Source organism: Zingiber officinale, chromosome 3A (genome assembly GCF_018446385.1).
Source record: "Zingiber officinale cultivar Zhangliang chromosome 3A, Zo_v1.1, whole genome shotgun sequence".
Lineage (NCBI taxonomy): Eukaryota > Viridiplantae > Streptophyta > Magnoliopsida > Zingiberales > Zingiberaceae > Zingiber > Zingiber officinale.
In genome coordinates this window covers 134,489,491-134,502,811 of record NC_055990.1, presented here as the reverse complement: position 1 = coordinate 134,502,811, position 13,321 = coordinate 134,489,491, and the positions used below count along the sequence as shown (strand labels likewise).

Genomic DNA, 13,321 nt, shown 5'->3' with positions numbered 1-13,321 from the left:
TTATTTCCTGAAAAATAAAACTAATGAGAGATATCAAGACTTGATCTTGGATTAGTAGTACTTGAAGTGAAAAATATTAATGACTCGAGTGGTGTTGCACCAACTTTGAGTAAAAATTGAACAAGAAAGGGTTATTTGAAGAGACAAAATTTACCCATTCAAATAAAGTATGAAAAACTGATATTCAAAAGAAAATAAAGTAATTTCCCCCTGACTTGATTGGTGGTTGCACCAATTTAGAGTAGAACCTTCCTCTGATACCACTTGTTAGATCGAGTCGCACGTGAGAGAGAGGGGTAAATCATGTGGTTTTTAAAAACTTAATTAATTTTTTTTGGATTTGAAATCAAAGCAAAGACATAGTGAAAAAAAATGAAAGTGAAAAGCAAGTAAAAGACACGAATGCAAGTGATTTTTACTTGGTTCGGAACTTTCGACGACTCCTACTCCAAGGCGCAGGTCCCGTAAACCTATTGATAGGTAATTCACTAAATGTCTCTTTTGGACCGCTAGAAGAAGAGATCGAGTACAAAAAGATCGGAGAAGTGTAACACGCTACACTTCCCGTTTGCAGAGATTAAATAGTATACAAAACTTTAGTTACCAAACAATGTCTAAAGTTTGTCGGCTCAAGCTCGGTGTTTGGTCAGCTTTTTGGCGACAATTGGGCATAGCAAAATCATAACAGAGCAACAGTAGAAAGTCGGAGCAGTCAGAAAGTCATTTGGACGCGCAAAAGCTCGTATGTCAGTTGTTGTTGAAGCTTGGGTCGAAAAACCCTTATAAGGGATGTGGATGGCACCTTCAAAGACCTTCAACAACACTGAAGGCGTCTTCCATGAACAGTAAGAAGGCGCCTCGAACACTGTTCACCTAAGGCCTTAGTGCTCCTTTTACCCTACAAAACATGTTAGTCTAATAATACAATGTGTACCCTGCAAAACAAAGTTAGCAATAAAGAATAATAATCAGATCCTGTCTCCCCGAGACCAGGATCTAGTCAAAGGTCTCGATTTAGCTTTCCGAACTGGACATAAATCAGATCGACGCATACTGTACCTTTGAACGAGGGTGCGTCCTCACTTGGTCACTCTCTACAGTGACTTACCTCTACTTACCAGTTGTAGAATTACCTCCAAAATCACACATCCAGACTTTGAGAATCGCACATCCTAATCTACCGAAATCGCACATCCAATCTTCTTCAATCAAGAATTACACATCCCGATCTATCAGAATCGCACATTCAGTCTTCTCCCATCGAGAATCGAACATCTTGACTGTCAATCGAGAATCGAACATCCCGACTGGACTTTCTTTCAGTCAGAAATCAAACATCCCAACTGTCAATCGGGAATCAAACATCCCAAAACCTGTGCACTCGATAAATGCGTTAGATCAAAATAACACCTAACTTAACTCACTTGTTACTTATTAAAACATGAGTTAGACCGTTAATGCAAATTATACCAACATTTACACCGTGAATTACTTAATTAAATCCTAATAAAAAACATCAATTAAAATACTATATAAGTTTAACTAATTAATCTTCTTACTATTAGACCAAGAAATGTATCATATAATTGAAACAAAAAATATATATAGACATAATTCACAAATTTTAGATTTATGTTAAGTCTATATAAAAACAAAAACCCCTATAAAGTTTCATAACCCCTATAAAGTTTCATTTGCTGTGTTTGTTGTTGTCAGGCTGAAGGTGTTAGGGGTCACCGAATTCGATGGAGAGTTTCTTCTCAGCATGCTTGAGGTTCCTACCGCACTAGTACAAGAAACGAAATAGAGAAGAACATGATTACTAAAATTATGGAAATGGAAATGAAAATTCTACTCAAATTGCCCATGAGATTAGGATTGAAGCACAATTGCATTTATTAAATCACTATGAGAAACATCCAAATTTATACATTCAGATATAGAGTTTGTTAAACAAACATTTTCCTTCTCTGAGATACAACGATCTACCACTCTACAACACAAGCATAACTCAAGTAAATAACAGTATATGAAACATAATTGAAACAGGGGAAACTTTGAGTTCATATTTTTAAAGAATCAACAAAACTCCTATAGTAATATGTTATTTATTATTTCCATTTACCACATAAACCCAATCAAACAACAAATAAAGTAAAACTGAACCGCACAACTTTGTATATCCTTTTCCCTGGCCTCATTCTATGTTACATGCTAATTCAAACACTGAGCTGTGCATGATGTTTTTACTATGCAAGTAAATCAGCCCAATATATTATGGGTAAAATTGTGCACCACTGATTCTGTCATAGCTCTACAATACTGGCGAACATATTTATTAATTGATCCAGGGTGGACATGCTCTAAACAAATGTACAGGTGATCCTCAATCTGCATATTCAAAACTGAAATCCTAAATAAAGATGTGATAGGGCAAAGATGAAAGATTCAGGATAACCACAAACAAAGCTCACTGTTTCCATCCCATAGTATTGAACAATATTAGAGTGCTTAAATTGACTAAGAAACTTTATCTCCTACAGAAAAGTGAACAAAAGTTAATCAAAATTAGCTAAAGCACAAATAAGCAAATATCAAGCAACTGACATCAGAAATTGAAAGGATCAGCTGCTTAGTGAAGATGACAAAGTTTGATACTAAACCATTAATGTCTATGCATTGAGCTGTACAGAGGTGGGAAAAAAACAATGAGAAGGTAATATGGCTTGCAAAATATTTTAAGTAAATATATTAACTAACTATGATATGAAGAACTAACCTGCTCTAACTGCTTCAAGCATTCAGCTAATTTGGGATCATCAGGAATTATATTAACTTCTTTCATTGCACATAAAGCACCAGTGTGTCTGTCGAAGTGTATAAATTATAAGGAAAGGAAAAAAAGAAAAGGAACTCAATACCACCTATAGAAGAATACAAATATTTTTACCTGTTAGTAGCTTCATAAACATTGTCAAATGTTCCGCTTCCAAGTAGTTTTCCTTTCTGCCATTGATTAGTCTTGTGTGACAACTCTACTTTTGCGGCACTCTGATGAGAAAAACTTGGTTGTAAAGCAGGTGAAGCCCTAGGAGGAAGAGAGTGGGTGCGCTTCTACATTACCACCACCATCGTATCTTCTACACCTGGCAGTTATTGAAAGACCTGGGTGTATGCTAAAATATTACACCAAAAGAAAGAAGGAATCATGTGAAGCAAGATTCGGGGGCGTTTGATTTAGGGTAATAAGAGTGGGGAATGGGAATAGGAATCATTGATTGCCATTGTTAATATTTGGATTATAGGAATAGGAATACAAATAAGGGAATGAATCCTTGAAATTGGGTAATAACTCATTCCCATGTACCTCCCCTTCAATGAGTCATTACCCTATTTTCATCAATCAAAATATTCCCTTATTCCAAAAATACCCTTGACCTAAAACTAAAATTTTCTCTCTTAATATCAAATATCAAAATATATTTATTTATTTTTTCTTTCATATCACTTCTCTCTCCTTGTTCTCTCTTATCATATTTTCTCTCTCATCATTTTATCATACACTTTCTCTCTCCTTAATCTCTCCTATCACCCTCTCTTTCCTCTTTTTTTCTCATTACACTTTTTTTCTCATTATATTTTCTCTCTCCTCAATCTCTTCCATCACACAAGAAGGAAGAAAGTATTGCCTCCAACACTTTCTTCCTTCTTTTTTTCTCATTACACTTTCTCTCTCATCATACTTTCTCTCTCCTCAATCTCTTCCATCACACTCTTTTTTTCTCATCACAATTTCACTCTCATCACAATTTTTTCTCTTATTTTCCTTTAACGGTAAAAATGAAAATTTTGATTTATTCCGATAGAAAATATGCAACTAACCAAACATTGCTTTTAAGAGTGATATCCATGCTCATACAGTCATACTCATTCCCATTCCACAATAAAATAATTCTCATTCCGATTTCTATTCCTAGGAAAGAACCAAACACCCTCTCAATCTAATATCAATGTTAAGAACCTCAATTTTGTCAAAAAAAAAATCACATAAATGTTTTCCATGGTGAACCATCAGGACTACAAAGAAAAGAAACTCAAATTCCATACAAACATAAATAATATGAAAGGTAAAGAGGCAAAATGGAGCCCCACGGATCTCACAACACACGTATCGAGCGCAGATATTACACTCAACAACAACAACAAAAAATAAATTCATACCTTCCAGCAACGGATTCAAGGGCCAAGGGCTCGGCGACCTTACCATTCCCTTGATCCCCTTCCGCCCTGCACAAAGTTTCCAACGGCGAAGGAAGAGGACGTCCAAGGTTGAATCTCGATGCACCGAGACGACGGGAAGGGGGAGCGGGCACAACAACAACATGGGCGAGGACGTAGATCGGGAGGGGAAGGCATCTCCTTTGCTCCCGGCACGCGAGATTAGTGTGGAAGCATCAGAGGCGCTGAGGCTTCGACATGCTAGGAGGCAAGTACTCCTTTGCTCAGGGAGTAATCGCCATGGAAATCCTCGATCCAAAGAGAAATTATATATTTGTTGTAAAAAAAATAATATGTTGCAAAATGTAAAAGATTTTAAAAGAGAACACGTTTTTAAGAGAACACGTTTTTAAAAGTATAGACAATACTTTTCATTAAAAATGTTGTAAAATAGACCATGCTTTTGATAAAAAATATATTGTCTTTTCAGTGTAGTGTATGAGTTTTTTTTTATAGTAATTTTAGGGCCATGAGATTTTATTTCAAAAGAATCAATGTAAGTTTTTTATTCTCCTAATTTGATTCGAGACTTAAAGTAGGTTTTGGAGTATTCGTAGAAAGACACAAATCAACAATTGAGATATTTAAAATATATTACAAATAAAAAGAAATGGAATAGACCTAGAGGTCATTATCTTGTTTTATTATCCAAAAAGGGGGTAACATCTCTCAACCTCTAATATGGAAGAAGAGAAAGAGATAGTACGGAGCAATGAGGCAAAGACGCACAAGAAAAGGACAAACACAAGGAAGAAGAGGAAGAAGAGATATTGTGGTTCGGCGACATGCCTACTCTATAAAATGATCGAAGTTTTATTATAATTCTCTCTACTCAAAAGAATCACATTCAATAATTCTCATGATTATACAATAAGTTTACAATGATCCCTATAAATAGTACATAAACCCCAGACCCGGTAAAATAGTAACAAAATTTTATTATGAAAAATCACAACAAAATTCTGTTATGAAAACTCGTAATAGAATTCTATTATATAAAATCGTAACAAAATTTTATTACGAAAAATTTTAACATATTTTTCTTCGATGGCATTCATCGCATTGACCTTTATTCAAATGAGTCACCCGTCAACAATCTCCACCTTGGCAAATATTCACCCCTTTGAAAAACACGAGTATCTGAACAAAACTCCACCTATATCTCTTGGTCTGGGCTTCCTTCCTCTAGCATCTAGAGATATGGTTCAAGTTCAAGCAATGCGTGAACTTTTATGTTGTCACTGACTTTGTCAGCATGTCTATAACATTGTCTACGGTGTAAACCTTCTCGAGTTGAATTTTTCGGAAGCAATCAGCTTTAAGATATTGTGAAACATCACATCAATGTGCTTGGTTCTTGCATGATACACCTGATTTTTTGCCAAATAGATAGCACTCTGACTATCACATAACAACTTGACTCCACCTTGTTGAACGCCTAGTTCTCTGACGAACCCTGTAAGCTATATAGCTTCCTTTGTTGCTTCAGCTGTTGTCATATACTCTGACTCTGTAATAAACAATGCAATAATAGATTGTATCATAGATTTCTAACAAATAAGTCCTCTTGCCACAGTGGACATGTATCCTATAATAAACCTTGTATAATCTAAATCTCCTGTATAATCTGCATCTACGTACCCAACAATTAAAGGATCTTTCAGTTGTCTACTAAATATGATGTCATAATCCATTGTATTTCTCAAGTATTTGAAAATTCACTTCACTGCATCCTAATATGGTCGACCAAGATTTGAGAGAAAATTGCTCACCATACTAACTATTTGCGTCAAATCTGGTCTCGTGCAAACTATGACATACATTAGACAACCAACTGCACTGGTATATGAAACCTTTGACATCTCTTGAATCTCGTCATCCATCTTTCGACTACTGAATAACTTGAAGTGATGTGCCAAGGGTGTGCTCACCAACTTTGCATTCTTCATGTTAAACATATCTAACACCTTCTCCACATAGCTACATTGAGACAACTATAATCTTCTTGTTGTTCTATCCCTATGAATCTCCATCCGAAGAATCTTCTTGGCTTCTTCCAAATCTTTCATATCAAATTCTTTGCTCAATAGACTCTTCAATTTGTCAACCTCTTTCATCTTCTTCATAACAATGAGCATGCCATCTACATATAGTAGTAAGAAAACTAGTGATTCATCTTCAATGCTCTTCACATATATGTAGCAATCATACTCACATCTCCTATATCCGTTTTGAATCATGTATGAATCAAAATGTTTGTATCATTGCCTAGAAAATTGTTTCAATCTATAGAACGATTTCTTCAAATTATAAACCAATTGCTCTTGTCTGGGCTAACTAAATCTCTCAGGTTGTGATATAAAAATCTGCTCCTCCAAATTTTCATAAAGAAATGTTATCTTCACATCCATTTGCTCCAGCTACAAATCGTGATGTGCCACCAAAGCCAACACTGTTCTAATTGACGTATGTCTTACCTTTGGAGAGAAAAATTTTTCATAGTCAATCCCCTTTCTCTGTGAATACCCCTTTGCTACCAACCGAGCCTTGAATTTCACTTATTCTCCATCTGACATTGCTTCTATCTTCTTGAATATCCACTTGCACCCTATAGCTTTCTTTCCTTTAGGAAGTTCCACTAGATCCCACGTTTGGTTCTTATGCAATGACTCCATCTCCTCTGCCATAGCACCCATCCACTTGTCCTTCTTAGAGCTGTGTATCACCTCCTGAAAGGACGTAAGGTCTCCGCTACTAGTGATAAGTGCATAAGATACCAAGTCTTTGAATCCGTATATGATTGATGGTTTTATGACTCGTCTCGTTCTGCCAGTAGCTATAGTGTGATACTCCATGTGCTCTAAGCTAGAATCATTAGAGTCATAAGTCTTTAGCTCCACTTGCACAACATCTTTCTTCATGTTGCTCTGAGGTATTTCCTTTCCTTCTTCCTGAGTACGTTGTAGCATAACCTTCTCGTCAAACATCACATCTCTGTTGATCACCACCTTATTTGCCTTAGGATCCCAAAGCTTGAAGTCTTTAACTCTTTTCTAATACCCCAGAAAAATGCATTGCTTTGACTTCGCATCCAGCTTTGATCTTTCCTCACTAGATATGTGCATATAAGTTGGACATCCAAAAACTCGAAGATGAGAGTAATCTATTTAATTTTCTATCCATACTTCCTCTGATATTTTGCCTTCTAGTACTGCCCTTGGTGATATTAATGAGATAACATGTCATGTTAACTGCTTCCACCCAAAAATTCTTTGCTAGCCCTACATTTAGCCTGAGACATCTTGCCTTTTCAATGATTGTCCTGTTCAACCTTTTCGCTACCCCGTTCTACTGAGATGTTTTGCGAACCGAGAAATGCCTTATTATCCCATGGTGTTCACAAAATTCTTGAAACTTTAAATTTATGTACTCAGTCTCATTATCTGATCTAAGACATTTGATCTTCCTTTTGGTCTAGTTCTCTACTTCAATTTTCCACAATTTAAACTTTGTAAAAGTTTTCAACTTATGACACATAAAGTATATCCAAACCTTTCGTGAGTAATCATCAGTAAAACTTATAAAATACAAGTGCCCTCCACGTGATGCTATACTGGATGGTCTCCAAAGATCCGTATGTACGTAGTCTAGAATCCCCTCCGTCTTGTTTGTTGTTGTCTTGAATTGCACTTTGCTCTGTTTCCCAAGAATACAGAATTTACAGAATTCAAGCTTGCACATCTTAACACCCTTCAACAAATCTCTTCTGTGAAGTTCTAGCATTCCACTTTCACCCATATGCCCTAACCGCATATGCCACAAGATAGTGCTGTCTGATTAAAACTCTACCAAGATGCCCTATCAACTTATAGATGTTCCCTGCTGACTTTTATCCTTTTATTACCGTCAGAGCTCCCTTGCTGACTTTTATCACTCTGCTCACTGATTTGTAACTATAACCAATACCATCTAGTGTGCCTAGCGAGATTAAGTTCTTCCTTAGCTCTGGTATATATCTGATATCACATAGGGTTCTGATCACACCATCAAATATCGTGATTCTGACATTCCCTATATTGATAACTCTGTATGACGCATTGTTTTCCATCAACATTGAATCAGAATGCACTGCCCTATAAGTATCAAACCACTCCTTGTTTGGAGTCATGTGATATGAACATGCAGAATTTAAGATCCATGCATCTGTCAACTGGTCCGAACTTAACATAACTAATAGCATACTTCCATCACCGCTCTATGAATTTTTCTCTTCAACTATATCTGCAGACTTTCCAAACTACCTAATTCTCTACAATATATTTCTTTATCTCTGGATAATCTCTCTTGATATGACCTTTGCCTCCACATTTATAGCACGTGATCATCTTCTTCTATCTCGACTTAGAACGGGCCCAGCCCCGGTCCTAACATTCAAGAGGCCCTGGGCAAAATGATAAAATAGGCCCTAATTTTTTTTCTAATATAGTAAAATTTATTTACAATGACTTCTTCTAACTTTTCTAGATGCAAAATCATCTATAATATTATTAATTTCAAGATTTTCTAAAATCTCTTTTTCAATAGATAAAATTGCTAATCCATTCAATCTCTCTTGCGACATCGTTGATCTCATGTATGTTTTCAGTAATTTTAATTTTGAGAAACTTCTTTCAGCTGATCCTACGGTAACAGGCATAGTCAACAATATTCTATAAGCAATTGCAACATTTGGATAACAATCTATATTTTTTACAAAATTAAGAATATCAACTGCCGACATTATCTCATTTGGTAAAGTTAGTTGTAATATTTTTAATTCTGTAAATAAATCATCTAACTCAACATCTAATGAATTTTCATGCGTAAAAATGGATGTCAGATTAACACAACATCTTCTCAACTCATCATTATCCAATGATTTTAATGTTTTCGAATCAAACAAAAAACCAAATATATTTTTAAATGTTTTCATTTCATCAAATCTACTTTTCAAAGAAGAAATTGCCATGTCTACAATAATCACAAAATAATCAATTCTAAAAGATTCTTCAGGTGATAGTGAAACTTCATCATCTTCTTTTTCATCAAATTGTTTTTTTCTAAAAATACGACGTTTCGTTGAAAATATTGGCTCTATATTCATATCAAATGCAAGACTTTTAGCAATAGTCAAACTTGTTGCAAAACCATCATTCCTATATTTTTCAAAATATGATATTATACCATCTAATTGTTTCATAGCAGAATCAATGCACATAGATTTTGATTGTAACTTCTTACTTATCATGTTTATAGCAAATAAAATATCATACCAAATAACCATACCAAGTAAAAATTCAAAACTTTCAATTGAGTTAACTATACTTTCAGCTTCACTCTTAGACTTTGCATCATCACAAATGTCATATAACTCTAATAAAGCACTTCGCACTTCAAGAGCTTGAAACCTAATAGCTTGAACACTTTTAATACGACTTTCTCAACGTGTGTTTGAAAAAGATTTGACAGTTAATCCTTTCACATTATCAAGTAAAACTTTCCATCTTTTAGGAGAACTTGAAAACAATGTATATATGCGTTGAACTATTCCAAAAAAAGAAACGGCTTTAACACAAGAATGTGTCATATCACTAAGAGTCAAATTAAGACTATGACAAGCACATGACATGTATAACGCTCTTGGGTTTATTTCAAGCAACCTCTTTTGAACTCCTTGGTGTTTTCCTTTCATATTAGAACCATTATCGTAACCTTGACCTCTAATATTTTCAATACTAAGATCAAGTGATTTTAATACATTTTTTAATTCATTAAAAAGTCCAAAACCAGATGTATCATTAACTTTTAGAAACTCTAAAAAATATTCTTCTATTTTCACATTGCTAAATGACATATTAACACATCGTACTATGAAAGTCATTTGTTCTTGATGACTAATATCCGGAGTACAATCAAGAATTATTGAAAAATATTTTGCCTCCTTAATTTTCTTAATGATAATACTTCTAACATTATCGGCTAAAAGAGAAATCAACTCATTCTGAATTTTATGACCAAGATAATGATGATGAATTTCATTATTTTGAATACGTCTAATATGATCTTGCATCACAACGTCAAATTCAGCAATCATTTCAATCAACCCTAAAAAATTTCCATTACTTTCTTGATATAATTTCTCATTAGATCTCCGAAAAGCCAAACAACGTTTAGAAAAACATTTTACAATTGCTAATATTCTTGTAAGAACTTGTCTCCAATGCTCTCTTTCTTTAGAGATTTCTCGTTGTAGATCTTTATCAATTGTTTCATTTTTATCTAATCTCATTTTTAATTCCTTCCAAGAGTTCATATTAGTTATATGTTCAATAGAATTTTCATGTTCTTTAAGTCGTTCACTAATATGTTTCCAATCTCTAAATCCATGATTCGCTAAAGAACTTCTATTATTTTCAGATTTAAATAACTTGCAACAAAAGCAATAAACTTTATCTACATGTTTACTATATACCAACCACTTTCGGTCTCTTTCCTCTCCATTACTTAACTTTTTAAAATAATAAGTACTTGAAAAATGTCTAGAGTAGTGATCAAAAGGAAATGTGAGATTTATTTCTCTTATAGGCCCCTTTTCAACTAAAATATCACGTGCATTGTTATCAAAATTATTCCAATTTCTTGGGTCATATATATCAAGTGGAGGAATAAATTGTTTATTAATATTATTATTCTCATTATCTACTACATTAGTAACATTTTCATGCTCTCTTAAATTATCTTTATCTTCATTAACATCATAAATTTCATTAGATTCATCATTCACATCATGAATTTCATTAAATTCATCATTAATATCATGAATTTCATTAGACTCCTCACTAACATCATGCATTTCTTTAGACTCATCTATATTATCCCTATTTAAAATTTCTATATTTTCATTAGAACTTGTACTTTTAACAAAGAATTTATTAAGAGCACCTCTTTGTGATTCAGTTAATTGTTCTAATCTTTTTCTTTTTTTTCTTTTTTCACATCCAGAAATATGTTTTTTAGGCAACATATTATAATTAACAAAATCACAATTAAAAAGATATAATTTAAATCAACTTAGTCTGAGTATAAAAGGAATAATAGCACCTGAATTGAAATTATTTGTAGCTTAGCACTTAGCAGCTTAAGCACCTCGCCTTGGACACGGTAGACTGTAGTAAAACACCTGTTTTTTAATTTAACAATTAAGTCAACATTAAACTCCAAATGTATAATTAATTAATTAACAAAAAAATTCCTATTCTATGAACAATTAACTAATTAACCAAAAAATCCAGCACCGTGTAAAGTCTGAAGATGAATAGATATGTAGATGGCGCAATCATCAGCTCGCAAGTGGCAACAGAGAGGCTCTCAAGAAGTGCAGTCGTGAGAACTAAGCCGGAGCGATTCGCTAGAGGAGAGAACTCAGAGGAGCAGGCCCTGGTGGCGGTAGGGAAGCGGCGTTTTCTTCTTCAGCTCCTCCGACGCCGCTCGGTGCGCCGAGTAGTACGGAGTACCGGCGGAGAGGATCCCTGGACTCCCTGCTGGCTGCTGCCCCTCCCTGTCGCGGTCGCACGGCCCTCCGACGCGCTCGAAGCAGCAGCCGCCGGCCGGCGGAGGTGAAGGAGAGTAGGAGAGAGATGCAGTCTCCCAGCGATTTCGCCAAAGGAGTAGCCGAGCAGTATGGATGATTTTGCTGTTTTGCAGCGAGGATGATTCGTGAAGCAACAGGCGGCAGATGCAAAAGAAAAGCAAAGTCGGCGGATGCAAAAGGCAAAAGCAAAAGTTAATAACTTGACCTAATTCCTAATCCTAAATATATATATATATATATATATATATATATATTACTTATTTATAAATTTTGGGCCCCCCAAAATATTGGGCCCTGGGCAGACGCCCAGGACCGCCCGGCCTCTGGGCCGGGCCTGAACGGGCCTTGTTATTGTTACTCGATCCATGTTGAGATTTGCTCCTACCACCCTCTTGGTTATTATTTACACAACTCCTTTTCCTTAAGAAACTTCGTCGCTTATTTCCTTCCTTTGGTGAAAACTTAGAAATGTACCTGTGATCTCTTCTAATTTAAGAGTTTCCTTACCTCACATCAAAGTAGTAACCAAGTTCTTGTATGTAGGAGATGAAGGTAGAGAATTCCACAACATCAACACCTTGTCTTCATCTTTGATCTTCACATCAACCCACTTCAGATCACTTATTATATGGTTAAATACGTTGATGTGCTGGCTCAGATCAATTTCATCTATCATCTTTAGCCCAAATAATTTCTTCTTAAGATACAACTTGTTTGTCAATGACTTTGACATGTACCAGTTTTCCAGCTTTTACCAAACTATCACCGGTGACTCCTCGTCCATGGTATGGTATATCACATCATCCATAAGACAAAGCTTGATTGTTGCCACTGTCTTTGCCTGAAGTTCTTCCCAATCTAATCTCTCCATGTTTTTTGGTTTCCTTTCTCCTAGTGCCTTCACCATGCCTTGTTGCACCAACAAGTCCTTAACCCTTCTTTGCCATAATTCAAAGTTTTCGGTTCCATCAAACTTCACCATATCAAACTTCGCAAAAGTCTTCCCCGACATGTTGAAGAAATCCGCCAAAACCTGTAACTCTGATACCAATTGTTGCGTAAAGAGGGGGGCAACACCTCTCAACCTCTAATATGGAAGCAGAAGAAGAGAGAAAGAGATGGCACAGTGCAATGAGGCAAAGACGCACAAGAAAGGAGCAAACATGAGGAAGAAGAGGAAGAAAAGTTACCGTAGTTCGGTGACGTGCATACTCCACAAAACGGCTGAAGCTTTATTAGAATTCTCTCTATTCAAGATAATCACATTTAATAATTCTCATAAGTATATAATAGGTTAACAATAATCCCTATAAATAGTGCATAAATCCCAAACCAGGTAAAATCATTACAGAATTTTGTTATGAAAAATCGCAATAGAATTCTGTTATGAAAAACTATAACAGAATTCTATTA

At 35.2% G+C, this 13,321-nt stretch overlaps 1 protein-coding gene across 3 annotated transcripts; it reads right to left on the bottom strand.

Moving 5' to 3' along the window:
• Nucleotides 1-1,792: 1,792 nt before the first annotated feature.
• Nucleotides 1,793-4,553, bottom strand: LOC122052490 (mitogen-activated protein kinase kinase kinase 5-like). Of its 3 annotated transcripts, none has more exons than XR_006132026.1 (4): nt 4,222-4,553; nt 2,951-3,165; nt 2,780-2,867; nt 1,793-2,537 (listed from the first exon to the last, which is right to left on the bottom strand). XR_006132026.1 is itself a non-coding variant. In XM_042614023.1 (4 exons), exons 2-4 carry the CDS (start codon nt 2,843-2,845, stop codon nt 2,263-2,265), a joined length of 258 nt encoding a protein of 85 aa, XP_042469957.1. In that variant the 5' UTR covers nt 2,846-2,867; nt 2,951-3,368; the 3' UTR covers nt 1,793-2,262. The 3 variants fall into 3 exon arrangements, 1 of the variants encoding a protein (XP_042469957.1); XR_006132027.1 differs by having other exon boundaries at nt 2,951-3,146; XM_042614023.1 differs by lacking the exon at nt 4,222-4,553 and having other exon boundaries at nt 1,793-2,391; nt 2,475-2,537; nt 2,951-3,368.
• Between the last annotated feature and the right edge of the window lie 8,768 nt (nt 4,554-13,321).

Coding starts and splice junctions, on each gene's coding strand:
- LOC122052490 (XM_042614023.1), bottom strand. CDS start 2,845: ATGAAAGAAGTTAATATAATTCCTGATGATCCCAAATTAGCTGAATGC. Junction 2,538..2,779: donor GCTTGAAGCAGTTAGAGCAG/GTTAGTTCTTCA, acceptor ACTTTTCTGTAG/GAGATAAAGTTTCTTAGTCA. Junction 2,392..2,474: donor AATACTATGGGATGGAAACA/GTGAGCTTTGTT, acceptor TTGAATATGCAG/ATTGAGGATCACCTGTACAT.